The 20,602-nt window shown below is 42.0% G+C and overlaps 1 protein-coding gene and 1 long non-coding RNA gene across 2 annotated transcripts in view; one reads left to right on the top strand and one right to left on the bottom strand.

Annotated features, from left to right (window-relative positions):
* Positions 1 to 4,593: 4,593 nt before the first annotated feature.
* Positions 4,594 to 20,602, bottom strand: part of spon1a (spondin 1a) — a 94,099-nt gene continuing 78,090 nt past the window's right edge. Inside the window, exons 8-16 of the mRNA XM_064336152.1 lie at positions 14,291 to 14,492; positions 12,308 to 12,448; positions 11,652 to 11,727; positions 11,133 to 11,315; positions 8,720 to 8,890; positions 8,314 to 8,481; positions 7,689 to 7,853; positions 6,501 to 6,740; positions 4,594 to 6,043 (exon numbers count right to left, since the gene is read on the bottom strand). Of these exons, the coding sequence (XP_064192222.1) occupies positions 5,880 to 6,043; positions 6,501 to 6,740; positions 7,689 to 7,853; positions 8,314 to 8,481; positions 8,720 to 8,890; positions 11,133 to 11,315; positions 11,652 to 11,727; positions 12,308 to 12,448; positions 14,291 to 14,492 (1,510 nt within the window). The 3' untranslated portion in view covers positions 4,594 to 5,879. The remainder of the gene's footprint in view (positions 6,044 to 6,500; positions 6,741 to 7,688; positions 7,854 to 8,313; positions 8,482 to 8,719; positions 8,891 to 11,132; positions 11,316 to 11,651; positions 11,728 to 12,307; positions 12,449 to 14,290; positions 14,493 to 20,602) is intronic.
* LOC135255250 (uncharacterized) overlaps positions 18,376 to 20,602 on the top strand; it is a 36,396-nt gene continuing 34,169 nt past the window's right edge. The window contains exon 1 of the long non-coding RNA XR_010330131.1: positions 18,376 to 18,443. This is a non-coding gene — a long non-coding RNA (uncharacterized LOC135255250). The remainder of the gene's footprint in view (positions 18,444 to 20,602) is intronic.

Here is a 20,602-nt window from a genome sequence, read left to right on the forward strand (position 1 = left end):
CCTCACATATACAGAAATTGTTTGCCTTCCTCATGTGTATGTATTGAAAGGGATGCATCTTCCTTATTAAGCTAGACATTTAGCAACCACACAACTTGTTGTTAAATTGTTGCAACATGATGTACTATTCCAAAACAGAATTGTAATTACGTGAAGGCATTTGAGATGCAACATTTGCACTGAAAAGATATAAAAATCTGAACAACAAAGTTGTTTCTCTGTTGTTTGTCATGAAATTGCATTGGAGGCTTGGCTCGGAAATAAAGCTTTCTCGCTACGCTCATCATAACCTTGACACTTTGTGTTTGTCAGTGCAGCAACTGAATTGAAAGAAAGAAGCCATTTGGAGGGCATCAACACCAAGTGGATGGCAGTAGCGCAGGGCTGTGAGCATGGAATTGGAATGACCTGTGTAGGCAACATTTTCTTCCCATTTCCTTCCTACTTTAATATGAGCGAAGACGGGAGCAAAGCCATGAATTTTTGAACAGTTTTGACTTTATTGACTGGAACCAAATGTGCTCCTCAATACAGCTGTACCGCCCATACCCCATATAAGGGGAACTGCAGATGAAGCACGGACAGACCTCCAATGCATCTGGACCACAAACTATTTTCTACACACAGTGGCAGAGTGAGCGCATATTGCGGGAGAGGTGAATCTCTTATGGAGGAGGCCTCTGGCAACAATTCAGCGGGAAGACCAAATTCAGTAGTTTCCCATAGAACCTTAAGCATAAGCATGCCTTGCCCCTGATGGGGCAGAGGCGGTCGTGTCCTTCCGCTCTGTATCCCTACAGCTGCAGTCAGCCTGCACTAGCGGCGAGCTCCTTGACCTCCTGAGCCGCTTGGGTGTCATGTCAGAGTTGTGAATACTGGCAGGAGCAGTGGGAGTGTTCGAGATTAAAGTCCAATGCGCCGGCAGGCTTGAAGGGCCTAGATTTGTGTTTAGCTGCTGGAGTTGCAGGGCAATTGCAGGTGAGCGCAAAGGGGCCACAGCGTACATCACATCATCTGGGGTTAAAAAGAGGGCAGCAGCCAGTGTGGTGTCCCAAAACCTTTGAAGTATTGTAGGTTATTCCTTACTTCAGTGTGCATTTCATTTGAGAGGTTGTACTTGGCTTTTACCATGGATATTTAATGTCTATGTCAGAAAGCATTACTGTGACAATTTGTGGTGAATCTTTAATGAATGTGGCACACAGGCCTTTGTTACCATGACTACATGACTACAGTGGTGTATATTTTGAAAATGAATCCTTGTTAAACTCTTGAATGTCTGAACTAAGAAAAAAAAAAAGGGTTTTGGCAACTTTAGGATTCACAAAACTTTTATTTGCATGTGCTTGTTTGGGTAAGAATTACCCAGAGATGTCTGATTTAATATTCATGTATAGTGTATGTTATTTAAATTACCACTGTAACAAAATTTAAAATCATATTACAATTTAGACATTTCGTCCCTTTCTCTGGGAATCAAAACCAACAACCTAAGAGCAGAAACTCCAGTTCCCTAGCATAACACCACACTGCTGCCCTATCAACTATTTAGTTTTGTGGATTCATCCTCATGAACGATTTAGTCAAACTAGCCGTTTGCACTCAGAAGCTTTGTGTATATAATCTGACCGTAACATATTTAAATGTAATTTTCCCCATTTTTTCCTTTTCTCCCCAATCTGGAATTTCAAATTATGCCTCTCCAGTCACTGCTGTGCCTCCCACACTCGCACAGCTTTACTGCTGAAACATGCACACTCCTCACACCACCCGCTTGTGTACCTGTGACCATTTTACACACCACAGGCCACGCAGTACTACAGGAGAGAAGAAGAAGAACGGTCACAGTTCCGGTCCGCGGCTGTTAGAGGCCGCCAGTTCCTCATCCTAATGTCTCTGTCATTATTGTATTATTGGTTTGTTGAATTGGTTTCACTGCTGTCTTATTGTTGCTTATGATTTTCACCTGTCTTATTGAAGTTCCTTGAGTTACCCTAGTCTTCACTGGATTTTACTTTTTTTTTCTGAATGCCTAGCCTGCCTCGTGGTCTCATGTTCTCCCGTGTCTATAGTTTGTATGTTTTAATATTTAGTGAAATCCTTTCGTTTATTTACTACTCTCAGCTTCTCGTGTATCTCTGCACTTGGTTAGGTTACCTTGCCTGTCTGCCTGCCTGACAAGAACAGATTGGAGGAGAGACGCATCTCTGACACCAGTGACGGCTAGATGCCTGACATATCATTAGGGGAGACCTTGTGCAGCAGGAACCTGGCTGACTTAAGCCTGGCCTGCCACTGATGGGTCAGAGCCATTGTGTCCTGATACTGCAGGTTCCTGGTTGTAGTGATTAATCTCGAAAGCTGCTTTCCATTTATGACCCAGGTGTCATCAGAAAGAAAGCCTTTCTCATTTTTCTTTTATATATTCTGCCATTGAATGCTCAAAGAATCTGCACCGAACACCTTCGGGAAAAGCCACTGAATTCCCCCTATTAATAATACTTAAGTGTGATTTATGCATATTTGCTCATAGTGTACTTATGGCTTTCTCACAGTGGAGTGGATGCTGTGGGCTTAGCAGTCTCACACAAGGGGCTGGTGGGGAGGGTTAACAGGGCTAAGTGTTGGAAGGTCGGATGGCATGTAGCCGCTGTTAATTCTTGGACATAATGTTCCCTCTGTCTCCATGGTGCCTGCGGGGATATTGGTAGGGTGCAGCAAGGTGTGGATGGGTCTGGATGGAGTGGTTGCCCTCTGGTTAACTGTGCTTGAAGAAAGATGAGAAAATTGCCTCTTTAGAAAATCAATGCTGGGCATAGGCAGGTATTGAGAGCCTGCCACCATTGCCCTATGTAGTCCTTACACATTAGTGAACATGATGAGTAGTGCTGGTGATAGGAGAGGTGAAAGGTATGAAAACTGAAGACTAAGATCTTGTGTTAAAACTGGGCCATGGCGAAGAAACTAGAACACTCAAAAATAGAGCACAGAGTTCTCTTCCGCAGCTGCACTACCTAGGAATGTGTGCATTATGTGAATACAGCATTGGTGTACTGTACACTGAATGTCATATTTTCATACTAATGACTAATGGCAGGTCTGGAGTTTAATTACTTTGCATGCTCCATGTGGCCTGTTGCTATGGCAATAAAGACTGCAGCATACCAACGTATGTTCACTTTCCATGGACCCGGTCTCTGAAGACTACAGCTGACGCAGTTGTTCACAGTGACACCGCCACTGCCCTAACACGGCCTATAAAAAGGTATGCCTCTCCAGTGCCTCAAGACTTATGTTCGGCAGGTACACTGGAGCTAAGGTACATATCAGAACATGTTTAGCATGAAGAGTTTCAATCTAAAGCAGCATGGCAATGTTGAAGCTTTATGTTAGAATGGTTGAAATGTAACCAAGATCCATTCTTTTGTCGCCACCTGGTGGCTGTGTATGCATATGCTCCATATTAACTCAACTGGCTTCAAGTCAACATTTTAATTGTATTGTCTGTATGCTTGTGGAAGATGACATTCTATTTATGATTTATGCCTTTATAATATGGAAGAAAGTGATTAAGAAGTCTCCAAATTCCATTATTAATGAATTCTGAGAATATTAAAAGACTGTTAAAGTGTTTTACTAATGGTTTATGTGCATTTCTGAAATTGGTAATATGTCTATGAGAGATTACATTGTGATAAATGTGCTATTAAACTAACTACAGTATGGCTGCCACTAGGAATCCCCAGCCCCTCCTCACAATGATCAGGTGGAACTTTGCCACCACAATGTGATCTGTATTTATGTATTTAAACAGGATTGATGTTGATTTGATCCTTGTGGATCATTTTTGATGAAGAATTTTGTTACTTATTTCAATCATCATTCAAAACTGAAACAGAAATTGTGCAGACTATCCAGTCATAGAACAGAACTGTTTATGTTCCAATGTGAGAAATCACATACCCCCACCCCCACCTTTGGTATGGCTGCTCTGTTAATATTGCAAGGTTTGCTCACATAAATAGGCACATCCATCCTGCAGACAAAACTATACCTGAAAACTGTTTATGTAGTTCACTAAAAAAATTCATTAAAAAAAAATAAATAAAAGTACCAATGTACATACCTGGGAGCAGTGTTTATTTTGAATGTGTCTCCATCTAGTGGCATTTTTGCTCTTTGCAGTCAGGTGAATATTTCAGATGAAATTGTGCACTCACCTCATAATGCAGTCGCCATCTTGTGGATAAAAATACAAACAACACCCATGCTCCAGTGTATATCACTAATGAAAAATCCAGCTAAAACCAGCTGGGATTCAAAACTGGTTTAAACTGTTTTCAACACTTCTAGTTCATCTGTTGGTGGTCTGTGGCTGGTCAACGCTGGTTAAACCTGGTTAAGCTAGTAGAGTAAGCAGGTGGGACTAGCTGATGACTATAGGATGCTCAGCTGGTGAACAGCTGGTCAATCAGCTAAGACCAGCTAGAAGTGTCAAAAACACAGCTTAAATCAGCTTGACCATCTTAGGCTGGTTTAAAATTTTCAGCAGTGGGGCCACAAAAACAACAAAAACAAAAATGGTCACAAAAATATTTGTCACATTTACTTTTATTGTAAAGGTGATTTATTCCAAAATAGTAATATGATACAGAAAGAGACATCTACAAAACATCTACACCAGACTTTGGTAAGAATCCCAGGTGATATTATCCAAAAAAAATTAAGTGACAAAAAAGGAAATTCTAGCAATGAAAAAACTGACCAGAAAAGAAAAGTTGTATAACCTGTATGTGAATTATAGTCAAATATAAAGTCACAACAGATTTTTGTCCAAAAACGGCATACGAAATACTGGAATGGTAGATTATCTGTGCTTTTAGTTTAAGACGATAATAAAACTATTGAAAAGTTATGATGTTATTTATTAAATGACTGGAATGCTTAAATTAATAAAATTATTATTAATTTATTTAAAAATACTGCAAGAAGTTTACTGTGATCCTATCCGGAATTCTATATGCAAATGAACTGCCTTATAGATCTGTTTTAATCCAACCTGCTGTTTCCAAATCAAGTGGGTATTGATTCTGGGTATTGACTCCAGGCATTGACTCCCCTCCACACCCCCTTCCCCCTACCCCTGCCAAAAAAGAAAGTGTTCGATGTGGCTGCTTGATTTTTAAATGAATCTTGACTCTTTGATCCAGGATTAAGCACAGAAAGAGGGCTGGAGGTAAACTGATTGAATTGCAGATCTCATGCTTTGCCCTTGACAGAACGGAATGTAAGATCTGCTGGTATGTCTTCCAACTCAAGAAGTGTTGACTGCCACTTAAGCAGGATACACACCTCGCTCAGAACACCTTGTCTTTCCCTGATTAGGTCAGGACACATTCCCTCTCTTGATAACATTGTGGCTTCCCTAAAGCAGACATTTAACAGAGTAGAGTACTTGAGTGCTAGTAAACCCATAAGAAAAACTAATTAATGAAAGATTGTTAAAGTGTTTTATTAATGGTTGGTGTGCACTTCTGAAATTGGTAATGTCTATCAGTGGTTACATCGTGATATATGAGCCTTCTGAAAAGGCAGCTATGATACTAATTACTGTTGCTGCTGTCCCACTGGGGACCACACAGCCCCCCCGCCCCACCCCCCACCCCCCACACACACACAAACCCCACACCCCACGTACACGAACACAATGACCAGGCGGGAGTTTGTCACCACAATGCGTCCTGTATTTCAGCAGGACTGATGTCGTTTTTCCTTGCCCTAGCCCTAACCTGAAAGAATCCTGTTCTGTGGCACAGTGTTGCCACCCCAAGTCCCCTGCCCCCCCCCCCCCACCCCACCCCCACCCCCGTAACATGCCACTAGCAAGGGTGCACATTGCAGGCGCGGATCTCCTTCCTGTCCTTGCAGTTGGCCGCCTGCGGGCCCTTCGGCCTCTTCTTCACCGTCATCCAGCGCTCCTGGACCCCCCCGCCGCACAGCTTGGAGCAGTCCGTCCAGTCCGACCACGGGCGCATCTTACACCCTGCACACACACACAGGAAGAGCGGTGAAGGGTGAGCCCCCGAACCTGTCCTCAAGAAGCCGACACCTATGGGCTCTTTTCATCGCTAGCAGAAGGGCTAGGGGAAGATGATGATGGAGTGTGTAGTATTAGTGTGTAGTACCGTTTAGCACTATAACTACTTTTTTGGAACACTCTTTCAAAATTAATGGGCTGTCTAACTGCTGCAGTGTCCTCTGTCAGTATCCTGAGGCCAGCACATCCTCCATGTAACCAGCCACTGCTGCTTTTCCAGCACTGGAGCTGAGTAGGTGTGCAGTGCACAACTTATGAGGCTGGTCCAGGAGGCACACATCTGACCATAGCATTTGCTATTGCTTGATGAGGTGAGGGACAGCCTGAAAACTAAATCCCTGCCTCACTGGGAAACTCTATATCCGAGTACAAAACATGAATTATGATGATGACGACGGCTCACCGGGGTGCTCCTCGGCAGTCTGGTCCTGGTTCTGTTTGCTCCTCCGTTTCTCCCGGGGCTCCTTGGGTCCTCGCGCGCACTTTCGGAGCTTGCACTTCCTCCTCTGCACCGTGACGGGGCACGCGGCGCCCCCGAACTGTGGCTCCAACTTGATCATCCGCGTCCGGATCATGTGACCCTTCCCGCAAGACTTGTTGCACTCGGACCACTCGGACCACTCTGACACCATGCAGTCTGTGGCTGTAGGATGAGATTTAGCCTGAGCACCACTGCTCTGCTTTTAGCTGTACTGTATGTTAGCATATCCTTTACATTGCCACCCATAACTCAATTTTGTTTTCGGACATGTACTGGTTAAACCAATGGTTCCCAAAGGAGGGTGAGGGGTGCAGAGAGATAGATAACTGGGGGAGGGGTTGAAGGGTTAGAAACCAAAAAGAAAATGGCATCCAAGCTGAACCAAAGTTGTCGGGGGTGCTTAAAAAAAGTCCTTTTACCAACGAAGGGCCTGACAAAACATTTTTGGGAACCACTGTGTTAAACCAAGGCTTTTCCAACAGTGCTCATATTGTTTTACAGTTCAGTCATAATTAAAACAAACCAAAACCTGTGTGTGGAACTTGTGACTTTCTATTTCAAAGTTCAATACAAGTAATCGCCTCCAGATTTGTTTTTTATTTTTATAATCCCTTCTCTTAATCAAATAATTATCTTGTAATGCTGGAAACTGCATGGTGTATAAATCAGAGGAATCCCTACTTCAAATGTCTGGTCCAGAGCTTGTGCCAGTAATCACAAAAACTGAATGTACAGTAAAAGGTTATGCTTATCTCATTCCCTGAAATCAGATACTTTCCCATTTGGACTCAGTGTTCAGGCATCAGCCCCTGTTTCTCTGCTGTTTGGTCTGTCTATGTCAGTGTGATAATACCGCTGCACCTTGTCTGGGTTTGGTTTATGCAATGCATTAACTGTGCTTGAATATGTGTGCCTCAGTACAGGTTGAAGTTTGGCAGAAGTGTATGCTTAAATGTTGCTATAAATTTAGACTGTGTCTGCGCCCCCCCAATAATACACTTGGACTGATTCCGGAGTGCATCTTAGCCACAGTTTTGGATCTGAGTGTCTGTGCTGGCAACTCAGTGATCTGAGCTGGCCACTAGGTGGCGCTCTCCCAACAACACTCACGACACTCTGGCATCATGCACTTCTCCACTTGCTCCAGCTCCTCCGTGCACTCCCCCAGCCCAGCGGGCGACTTGAGCATCCTCTGGCGCGTCCGCATGCCCACGCCGCATGTCACGCTGCAGTCGCTCCACTCCAACCAGGGAGACAGCATGCAGGGGATGGTGTCTGCACACGGACACACAGAGCCGCCCACGGTGAACACGCTAACGTTGTATATCCTCCCACCAAACAGGAACGCAGCGTTCTGCCACAGATGAATGGAACTGACGATCATTTATTGTTTTCCATCTCCATTTAAAACTCAAACTAGAGGAACCTCATCAAGACGGCTGCAAATTTGCAAATCTGGAGTCATTTTAAATGACTAAGGGCTGGATTTATTAAGTAAACAGTCACATCCTAAAAATGTTTGCGACATTGATTCTGTTGCAATCACACATGCCGACCCATTTCAGGCTGGTCCAAATTACACATTCAGTGAACTGAAACACACTCATTTGCTTTGATAGCTAATTAGTCGCAAAACTGTGTATTAGAACCTTTATGCGAAGCCTGGGAATGGTTTGAAAAGATGTTTTAAAATGTGAACGGGCATTTCTCAGCCAAAATTGCAGTGTGTACTTACGACACTCTGGCATCATGCACTTTTCCACCTCCACCACCTCCACATTGCAAAGGGAGCCGTCCGACGGGGGCATCTTCACCATGCGCTCCCGCCTCTTCATGCCCAGCCCACAGGTGGCGCTGCAGGCATCCCACTCGCCCCACTCAGTTACCAGGCAGCTGCTGGGGGCTACAGGGACAGGGAACAATGGGTCCAATTATACAGACACAGAGAAACAGACAGAAACACACACACAGCATTGTGGTTTACTCGTGTATTAACATTGTTGTCACGATTGAGTGCTTACGAAGAAGTCTAATTAGCATTGGGTGATAAAACTTAGCTGAGAAAGCAAGTCTATGGTAAATCTTTATAAAGAAGGTGCCAGCATGACTATCAGCACTCTCTTCATGCCCCTGTTACTCACAGCAGTCTTCGTTGACGATGCATTTCTCGGTCTCCTCGGTAGGGAGGGAGCAGATGGAGCCGTCTTCTGGGAACTGCTTGATATACCTCTCCCGGGACCTCATGCCCATCCCACAGGACACACTGCAGGGCGACCAGCTGATCCACTCTGACATCATGCAGGTGGAGGACTCTGGAAAATAGGGTGGGGTTGGAGTGGAGGTGGGGGAGTGAGAGACACGCTACCTTGCTGTTTGTGTACAGACAAAATCCAAAGAGAAATCTTCCAAGTATCCGCAAATCATCCTCGCCCAACTACCTTAATCGGGCTCCACTGTGTATCTATAATATGCATTGTACGCATGAACTGTGACCACAGTGTTCGGCAACATTTTTTGATGTCGTACCTCACACACGCATAGTGACGAACGTGCAGAAGTGTACAAAGTCGCCTCTTCAACACACAATTACACTTACAAAGATTACACTGATTACAGGCTTATGTGCCTACCTGTAGAATCCACACTAAAAAAAGTTCACCTACCCCTCGTCTTTAAAGCTCCACAAAATAAATCATTAAGGCAACCCCCCTTGAGCAAGCTTAATCTCACTTAAATCCTCCCAATTATCTCCGCACGCCTGTAAATAGACTTGCTCTCAGATAGAATGGATGAACTTTGGGGGACTTCATGGATTTCTCTTTTACCCGCCGTACCATAGCAAATTCCAAAGTGCAGCATAATAAGGCGGAACTAAGCTAAGCCAATTAATAAATGCTGTGGGTGAATGCGGCCCTGATGAGACTCCCAAGGGCTCCATGCCAGCCAGCTCCAGGATTATTAATCAATACACACCATTAATGGGCCATTAAATAAGAACAAAGGCAATTTGCCACAGAGGAACTGAAGTCTAGGGTGCTCAGCCCATTAATCAATAAAACGCAGAGGAGAGAAACAATGCTCAACTAATTGCATCACAAAGAAGCCTTGAAGGACACACTAGCTTCCCGTAAGCATGATCCTCACTCAAACCACACGGACATCAAAAATATTTGGCAAATGTCAATTTATCACAGAAACTGCTGCAGTCACTGGTATATCAAAAAGCACTGTCTTTCTAAAAAGCATTCATTCATGCAGTAATGTCCAACATTTGCAGAGGCAAATTTGATTGAACGCAGAGGTTTTTATAAAAAACGGCAGCGTCCAATTGCATGCCTCATATCTAGCTGTCAACCTTGGTGAAAGCCAATGGGAAGAGCTGGAGAACTGAACTGAGAAACGGCACCAACTCCTGACAGAAAAAGATCTCCATTTTTATTGCCTATTGCCCTATTGAAGGGCTTGTCATGAAAGAGATGTGAAATATTATGTATTTTTTGGCATAGCCAGTTACACAAAACAACGCCTAACCCATTATTTTATTTATTAGGTCCTCTTTTTAAGCTGAGGAGTCGCAGACTAACTCAAAATTGAAGTCTAAGTTAAACCCTCATCTCGGAAATGCAACCTCCACTCTGATCCCACCTAAAGTTTTATTGGCTTGTGTACAAACGAGAGAAAAGGATTTATCGATTGCCTGGCGCAATGAAAAAGGTACAGCACCACTTTTTGACCTTTCCTGTCCCAGACCATTAATCTATACCTTGCCCTTCTTCAATGGGCTAGCACACACAAGCACTGTGTCCAGATGCCGTCCTTGATAAATTCATTTAAATCACTGCAGTTCCGTTTTAGTACAAGATGGCAGTCAATCACTTAACTGCATAATCATCAAGTGTCCAACAATCTACTGCAGGCAGCATAGCAGGGTGACGGCAATGGTGAAGTCTAAGCAATTTAACTGGAAGATGCTTAGCCAACTGTCCATACATTCCATGCAACACTTTATAATGTTCTGAATACGATGGTTTGGTTACATTGTAATGTGAAAGCTTGGTTCTAAGGCTATAGTTAAATGCAAAAGTATTGGGACAGTGACATATTTTTTGTTGTTTTGGCTCTGTACTCCAGCATATTGGATTTTAAATAAAACAATGAATATGATGTTAAATTCCAGACTGTGCTTTAATTTGAGGGAATAACAGAAAAAAACAGAAAATTATAATAAATAAATCATAGAGCCAAAACAAAACAAAAAACTGTTCCAATACTTTTTGCATTTAATTGTATTTACATGTAGGTAAAGTGATTTTTAAGTGAACTAAGGAGGAGTTTTAAGAGACTATTTTTAGGCATAATTTAATATACTTCATGTACTTTTTCTAAAAGTGCTTGTGCTGGTGTAGTTTCTGTATTGTTGCATTGTTGAAAAGTGGCGTGCTTGTTTGATTTATGTATTTCACTGTTTGTTTGCTTCGCAACACTACGCCCCAGCCACAATGGCGCCCTGGTAATGAGTCACAGTGTGATGCATTGTATTCAATAGCACAGCACCTTCTTCACTGCAGCCAGGCCCCATGCAGGGCTGGAAGTCCTGTGTGTGTGGGCAGGGTACGGTGAGGTCCAGCTGGGCCTTCAGCATCCTCTGCCTCATGCGCTTGCCCTTGTCACAGGTGGCAGAGCTACAGGCCGACCAAGGGGACCAGTTGGAGTAGATACAGGTCTCTGGGGTGTCATCTGGGACGAAATAAAAAAAAGGCACCAACTCCCACTTAATCATAAAGATTATTATATCCCTTACCACAGCTGGTTTTTTTTTCATATTTCTTAAAACAGTAATATATTATGTTATATAAACCAAATAGAGTTCTGGAGGCTAATGAAAGGAGACATAAATAAATACAGAACTGACAGAAATGCAGGCTGTATTTCAACATAAGTTATTAGTTCATTGCTTCTCCCAAGATCTGAATCTGAAAGTCTATCTGGAGGACACTGCGGCTTGTTAATTAAATTGTCTCCAGCCCCGCCTCTAATAAAGATGCTGGAACGAGAGAGATAAAGTTACTGCACCTTTCTCCTTCTCCTCCAGGCCAATATCAGCCACAATATCATCCACGTTATCGGGGACGATATTGCACTGCTCTCCCTGTGGAAAGAAAACAAGGGTTTGACATCATATTAAAGTTGGATAAGATCCTCAGTTTGAAATCTGATCACTATCAGAGCAAGTTGGTAAACACTCTGGGCAATTTGGGAATTTGAACCAGTGATCATTTCATGAAGTCAAATTTGATATGCAAGAATTTTGACTTAGTAAAGACGATCTAGTAGCAACAATAGGTTTGACACTTAAGTCATAGAAAGTGACTTTAGGGACTCATTCAGTGTCTTGACACATTAAGTCAAAACATTGGACAAGACACTGCTGTGCAAATGCAACTGTAAATATTTAAGAAATAAACAAAGACTAGCACTGGTTATAATGGCATAGTGGAGAGATCGGTGCTTAAAATATTAAAGAACTGAAGAGTCCTGCCCTTTCTTTGCTTCCTAAATTTCTCTCCCTCTCACCTAATACTTGTTGAATTAAGTTTGAAATAAATTGATCCAGAACATTGCCACATACAGTATGTCACATTTGAAGATCATAGCCAATAGAAAATACAACAGAAAGTTACCTTGGTTTAAAAGTTTATTATATAAATTGTTTTTGTTTCACATGGTACCTTTCTGGCAATCCTCTCCACCACCACCCTTGCAATAGCTGTGACGGGGCCACCTTCGGGGTCATAGAAAGGGCTCTGGGGGTGGTCCAGGCTGGTGAGGGGCCGGATCCTCTCCTGGGGAATTGTGGGCTTGTTGGGAGACTGCAAAAAATAAAAAATACAAATACAGATACGTTCATATTGCACCTTTTACAATCTCAAAGCACTTCACAGGTGCAAACAGACAGGCTGCGATCAAGCATCTGCACTGCCATCAGAAAGAAAAGCGTTTGCCTAATCTTAACACATGCAATGTATTGACAGTGTAATATACCTTCTGCCTCCCGAAAAATATTTTTCTATGTACATTGTATTTCAAAAATGTGAAATCCACTCAAATCAAAATAAACCTTCTCTGGAAAAAGACAAATATTTATGGAGCTCAGCAGATTTTAATAGACAATAATACACTTTCTAGAGTTTTCTAGAGTTTACAAGGGCATAGCAAGCATTAGGTGACTTACAGGGTTGAGTTCATTAGGAGTTCAAAAGGACCAATTAAAGATAAGCAGACCTCAGTAAACCTCCGTAAAATTCAATAGCCTAGTAGGCTTCAAGCTTTTACTTCTGGAGAGCTTTGGAAATGATGTTTGTTAAAAGTAACAAAAATAAACTTGGTGGATGTGCCTAATTACAGAACAAAAAACAGTATGTTTTGAATGCCTGTGAAAAGAATTACGGAGGCGTTCTAGTTATGTAACATTGTATAGCTCACATAACAACATTCTGTCAAAACTCCTTTCTCTTCCCTCAGTGGAAGATGTCCGTTGTGAACCACTGAGTTACAATAACTCTGTGAATGGCACATACAAAATTGATTCACTGATTGAAAACGTGCCACACAGTTTAGGATATCACAACATCTAAAATATGTAGTATGATTGGCTTGGCTCACAATTCACTGTTGACTGTGTCAGATGCCAGAGGCTGGCATTCCCCGGCTGTTTAACAGCAAATGACTTCAGTACTGTGTGGAGTCAATGAGTAGGTGTAATGCAAACATTTCCTGGAGTGCAGAAAAAAGCAATACTTTGAAATCTCCTTTTTACTCCAATTTACTAGTTACTAAATCTACAACATTCAACAGAATTACATTTGACTGTAAAACATTATGCACTTTCTTTTTTATACATCACTTAAGGCTAACCAATGGTGCTTGGTGATGTGGTTATTTATGTATCCAGATCCAAATTAGTCATTACCTCTGATCTCTTATTTGCGAGTACGCGCGTTACATGCACCCTGCGCTCCTCAAATCAACATGTATTCTCTGTACATTGTCAGTTTTCCATGTCTAGCTCTGTTCTGCTAGTCTTGCTCTATATAGTCACTTGTTATTCTCTCAAGATCAGACCTAAATGGAAAAATGTAATAACTCTGTTTATAAATGTAGACATCACAAGTCCTAGCAAGGTCTTAGCGTGTATATTATGTGGAATGGTACTGGGGCTAACTCCAATACTGTGATTTGGTGTTCTGGCTGACCTATGTTCACCAAGTCTTCCATTCTGATAGACTTTTAGGCCAGCAGATGGCACAGTCATGTAACTCTAGACTTAATGGTGGCAGAGCCTTGAGGATTCAGTTTCCATAGAGTTTAATAAAAATAACAGAATTACACAGCAAAGCCGACTTATTGTGGCAGCCACTCAGCTAAATACAGGACATTGCAACAAAAACAAAGCCCTTGTCTGTGGCTGCATGCACTTGTTTTTCTGTTTACTTTTCTTATTCCCCTGCTGGAGCTGAAGCAATACTAAAGCAATATCATGGCGCGCCTCGATAAACAAGGAAAGTCGACCAACAGTTCCACTTATGAATTTAAGTGGCCAACCTAGATTGCATGCTGTTTAAAAGTTCAAGGTAACAGTTGTGAATTGGGGCCTCTGTGAAATATGGGCACAGGTTCCAAATGCAAGTTAAGCTTCAGTTGGAGGCGCTTACCTCATAGGTGACCCCACTGTCAGTGCCAGCATCCCAGGGGATCAGGTCCTGCACCAGGTTCTGGACCCACCCGCACTCTTTGGTGCAGAGGTCCTCGGCTGAGAGGCCCACGTTCCAGTCGGGGCTGGGGCCCAGCATGGTGAGGAAGGACATGAAGTGGCGCGTCCGGTCCACTGAGAACTCCGCTGAGGGGGCTGACCGCCTGCGTGGGGAGATGGGATGAAGAGGAAAGAGAGAGAGAGAGAGAGAGAGAGAGAGAGAGAGAGAGAGAGAGAGAGAGAGAGAGAGAGAGAGAGAGAGAGAGAGAGAGAGAGAGAGAGAGAGAGAGAGAGAGAGAGAGAGAGAGAGAGAGAGAGAGAGAGAGAGAGAGAGAGAGAGAGAGAGAGAGAGAGAGAGAGAGAGAGAGAGAGAGAGAGATGAATATGAATATGAAAGAGGATTTACTCACTCATAATCATGTTTTCTTAAGGCTTGCACAGGAATCCCCGGTAAACATCTGTCACCAGCAATCCTGAATGAGTTCAACTTTAAATTTCATACATATCTGTACTTTGTCTCCTAAATGTTCACACTTTTGTAAACAGTGCGCCTTCTGGACACATGAACACACAATATAAATGTAGCCTATACATACATATTGTGCACACGTGTACGCACGCACATGCACACACCTGTATTAATTCAGCCTTTCAAAGTCTACAATGATAAAGTTTAGACAATGGCCTTTACTCAATCAACTTTTCTCCTAAGCTGTTAGTTACAACTGAGTAAAAGTGTACATTCTGATTACTGCTGAACTCCAAGAATTTCACAGTGAGTCAGACTCAGAGATGTGTTTATTCAAACCAGACCTATGCATCCTTGTACTTGCTTATGTTTCCTGTCATTAAAATACTGACTGTGCTGTGCACAGTAAATTAGACAGAATCCAGCAGTCCCAGTGTGCCGTGTTGACAACACAATGGAGTGTGGCAGAGGGCTGCTGAGCTGAAAAGGAGCAGTGAGAGGGAATTATTTTCCAATTGTCACAGAACCTGCATGCCAAGCAAGCAATTACAACACCTTATACTCCAGCAAAGTTCGGCGGAATAGGTGTCTGGGAACTATTTGAGTAAGAAATATTCTGTTAAAGAAATCAGATCTGGGTTGTGAGCTCGGGCACAGGATGTAGAGAGGTTGAACTTATTAACTGCCACCTCCAGTTAACCTGATTCAAAACCTGGCATGCTTCGCCTTTCATACAGCATTATGCCTGTTTGTTTCCATGCAGTTCTATGCTGAATTACTTAAATCACATTATGATGGGTTAAGGAAACCTTTTGTTAATGTCAATATTAGAGTATATTTTGGTCAAACCTTCAATGGCCTTTGTGTCATGCACTGCATACCATATACTAACTGCAATTAGATCTCACAATAGGCATGGCCTAATTAACTGTTCTTAAGCAAATGAAGCCAATTTGGGTTGTTTTCATGAATTTATTTTAGGCTATGGACATCCTGCTCCAATACCAGCGCCAGTCTTACATACGGCTGGCGCTTACATAAGAAATCAACCACAGATTAATTTCTTAGGTAGGAGTCAAACATTTTTGGCCCAAACGGATTCCGCTGATTATGACTGAAAAAAAAAACTAAAAAAAAATAAATAAAAAAAACTGGCCTTTCAGACCTTCCTTTTGTTACACTCAAATGAATCAATTAAACACACAGGCTCGTGTATAGTGACTTATTGAACAATGTGCACAGTAAGAACAGCCATAATTTGCATGTGTGTCCCCAAACGGGTAGGACAGCTCAGCCACCAGACAGTGCAGAGCAGAGAGGTCTGGTAGGGGAGCAGGGTTTGATTATCCATGTCACGTGATTCTAGTTCAGGCTAGAACTGAACATTCATAGCTGCAATGGAAATCGCATCCTCTTTACAGCATCTTCCTTCACTGCTTCACTCTTCAGAAGTATCTGCCAAACCTCTCTCTGCCAATACGGAACCTGATGCGTGTTGTTTTGGGGCAACAGGGTAAACTACTGCAGTTTCCATGGCAACGTGTCACCGCGTGAACACACATGTACACACACAAACATATTCACACGTACGTGCACGCACACACACATACACAAAGCCATGTTTGTACATACATATATCCACACACATGCAGTCATAAAGAGGTAAACTGGTGGAAACAGTTAAAAAAAAAAAAAAATTTCATGCATCCCGGCAGCCTTTTTTCCGCCTAATATGGCTGCCACAGATAAAAGTAAGACCTCCCAGATTTCCTGGGTATTGAAAAACGCAGCAGGAAGAAACCCTTCCTGAAAACCAATAGGTGCCTACTGCAGAAAGGAAGGCACATCTTTTAAAAATAAATGTGAGACAAATATGAAAAGAATAGGAAACATCCACATTTTGATTTACAGCAGCACTGTTGCAAAGGGATTTTCCAGGTTATAATTATTTATTTTTTTAGCTACAGATTTGCCTGTACTGAAGCAGAGTACACACCACTCTTAATCCACTTCAAGCTTGTGACATGTTTCATTGCTTGCACATCTTCATTTCCTCTTCAAAGATACTAACGCTGTCTTGACTGGGCACCTTGTCTGGAGAAACAATCACAATTTTACAACTAACCAAGCGTCTAATTTATGCTCCAGGACCACTGAAAACCAATTATTTCACTGTCAGCACACTGATATTCAACAGATTCCTTCAAAAAGAACTGCCAACTAAATCTATAAGAAATAGCTACAGGTACAGTGCTGTGAAAAAAGTATCTGCCCCCTCCCTGTGTAATTGCATGTCACATTGAATGGTTTCAGATATTTAGACAAAATATATTACACAAACTGAACATGAGTAAACACAACACAGATTTTTAAAAATAATTTTATTTAAATTATAATTTCATTTAATCATTTTATTATTTATATAATGAAAAACGTTATCGAACACCAATATCACCCATATGAAAATGTAATTTCCACCTTAGTTACTCAATAAACCACTTAACAAAATTCAATTGATTCAGCTGATTTAACACAACCAGGCTTGACTGCAGCCAGCCCTGTTAAAACTAAATCTCACTCATATTGAACCTTACCATCAGTGTGAAGTAGTCACCACAAAGTTTATATAAGCACACTATGCCACGACCAATCCAGAAGAGACGAGAAAAATGTTGATGAAATAAATCAGTTTGGAAAGGGTTACAAAGCCATTTCTATGGCTCGAGAAATCCACCAAACCACCGTGAGAGTCATTATCTCCAAATGTTGAACACCTGAAACAGTGGTGAACTGTTCCCAGAAGTGGTCAGCCAGCTAAAAAGGGCACAGCAAGAACTCATCCAGGAAGTCACAATAGATCCCAGAATAACATTAAAAGAACAGCAGAGCCCTCTAGCCTCAGCTACAGTCAGTATCCATGGCTAGACAATAAGAAAGAGACTGGGCAAAAATGATTCATGGGACAGTAGCAAGGTGAAAAGCACTGCTGACCAAGAGAAACAGTGCTAATCTCACATTTACAAAAAAAAGCACCTGGATGGTCCCCAATCCATTTGGGATAATGGTATATAGACAGATGAGCCAAAAGTGGAACTTTTTGGATAACAGGGGTCCCATTGCAAGGGTAACACCGATAGCCTGAGGCAAACAAACGTGGCAAAGCAGCAGTGACGTCAAAGAACCAGGAGATTTTATTTATACTAGAAAATAAAAACTGTATCTAAGAAAGGAAAAAATAAAGAAATAAGAAAAACTGCAGTTCTTTACAAAATTTGGCTATGCCTTGTGGCCCAAAGTCTGCTATGCATGTTGAGTCAGGGCTGCCATGAGGAAGTCTGAACTCAGTGCTTTATACAAGTAGCCCCTCCCCTGGCATGAACCACCAAAATTAAATTAATTAGCTTAGAACAGCCAAACTACAATAAATGAACAATACAGAAAACATGAAACCAATTACATAAATAATCTTTAACCTAAGAAAAGAAAATAAAGGCACTCGAAATGATCAACACGCAAATTAGAAATAAATACAAAAATTCCCCCGTAATCTGAGGCTGTAGTGGTAGCTTCCATCTACCCCCCCGGCTACATTAGGTTGGCTTGTTCTCCTGCTCCGTTTGGCAGTGCATGGAGCTGAGACGCGGATGTGAGTACGTTTAACGTGGTTGTAAAGGCCAGTGAAAATAGCGGTGATATGTTATTCAACCAAAACATTTAAACGGAAACACACGCTAGATATTTGACACACGAATACATACCACAAACGCAATTTTACCCCATATGGAATAAACCGGCATTTTGGGAAAATAGTTGCGCGGTCTTTAATAAAACGAATAACGTGTCTTACAGGCTCGTACAGCTATAAAGCAAATTTCACAGTAAGAACATCATGCCATCAGTTAAACTTGGTGGTGGCATTGTGATGTGGGGATGCTTTGTTGCTTCGGGACCTGGATGACTTTCTATTATTGAAGGAGCCACGAAGTGTACTCTGTACCAGAAAATTTGTAAGAAGAATGTCTAGTCATCTGTTTGCAAGATGAAGCGAAGCATAATTGGGTTATGCTGCAAGACAATGATCCAAAACACAAAAGCAAGTCCACATCTGAATGGCTGAAAAGAAACAAAATGAAAGTTTTGGAGTGGCCTAGTTAAAGTCCTCACTTGAACCCGGTAGACATTCTGTGACAGGACCTGAAACAAGCAGTCCATGCTTGAAAACCATCCAAAGAACAGTGGGCTAACTTTCCTCCACAGTGATGTAAAATACTGATATAAAATAACAGGATGTTTTTGGTTGCAGTTATTGGTGCTACAGGTGGTGCAACCAGTTATTTAGTTTAAAGGGGCAATTACGTTTTCACATGGGTGATATTGATGTTTGATAACCTTTTTAATTAATGAATTTAAAAAATGAAATTTGTCATTTCTCAGGTTCCCTTTGTCTCATTACATTTTGTCTAAAGATCTGAAACCATTCAGTGTAACAAATATGCAATAATAGAGAAAATCAGGAAGGGGGAAATGTTTTTTCATGGCACTGTATGTGTATAAATTAATATATCTGCGTGTGTGCTGTGGCCTGAAGTATGCTCAGAAAGTCACTAAAAAGTCTCTGCACTCACTAACCAGCTGCTGTTATATAAGCTGTAGTGATAGCAGGAAAGACTGCAGACCCACTGAGTAGTGTTGGTGACTGTTTTTCAAGGAAGCTGATGTCTGCTCAAAAAGTTCAGCTCTTTTTTGAAATTAAGTTGCTAAATCTAGTAACAAAGTCACCAAGTTGGCAACAGTGAGTAAGTTACTAGTAATTTTGCTTATTGCTTGCTCATCTACCCACTAGTGGATTCAGAGCATTTTCAGGCATATGTTCACAGATACATATATATAGTCAGCAGGCTACTCTGCTCATTTTCTCTCTTATTTATAGCCTACAGTAAATGTATTTCTACACTTAAACATGGATACAAATCTTTACTTTTGTGAAAAGAAGTTGTATGTCCCCAGTGAGAGTTTATAGCACAATAGGGGACATTCATGAGGACAATAGGAGCTCCCTGGCTGGTGCAAATGCAGGGAAGCTATTCTTCTTGTTTCATAATGTGGCACAATCTGACTGGCAGTGTGGATGGTCAGGGTGGCACAGTGATGCAGTGGGTAGCACTGTCACCTCACAGCAAGAAGGTTGTGGGTTTGAATCTCGGCTTGGGGCCTTTCTGTGTGGAGTTTGAATGTTCTCGCCGTGTCCACGTGAGTTTCCTCCGGGTACTCCGGTATCCTCCCACAGTCCAAAGACATGCAGGTAGACTAAGTGGAGACTCTACATTGGCCATAGGTATGAGTGTGTGAGTGCATGCCCTGTCCAAGGTGCTTCTCACCCAATGCACGCTGGGATAGGCTACAGCACCCCTCACAACCCTGCTCAGGATAAGCGCGTATAGATAATGGGTGGATGCATAACAAAATATAAATAAACTTTAGTTTTTTTTTTTTTTTTTTAAGAAAATCTTCTGGCAAATTGTGGCAAAATCTGTGCACAATCCACATAGAAAAAGGTCTATTTTCATTCCAGCTCAAACATGCACCATGGTGGCCACCATACCGGTAATCTGTGAATTTTTCCCCTATAAGATCGGTATCAATATCAGTCTCAAAATTCCCATATTGGTCAGCCTCAGGTGTGAATGATAATGCTGTTGGGAGAAGATATTAAAATACATACACGTTTCCCACATTGATTCAAATTTTCTTTTGTTTTCTTTTTGGTCCCCTCTCGAAATGACACAATACAAAACACAGTTCTCT

This window comes from Anguilla rostrata, chromosome 5 (genome assembly GCF_018555375.3).
Source record: "Anguilla rostrata isolate EN2019 chromosome 5, ASM1855537v3, whole genome shotgun sequence".
NCBI classification, from domain to species: Eukaryota; Metazoa; Chordata; class Actinopteri; order Anguilliformes; family Anguillidae; genus Anguilla; species Anguilla rostrata.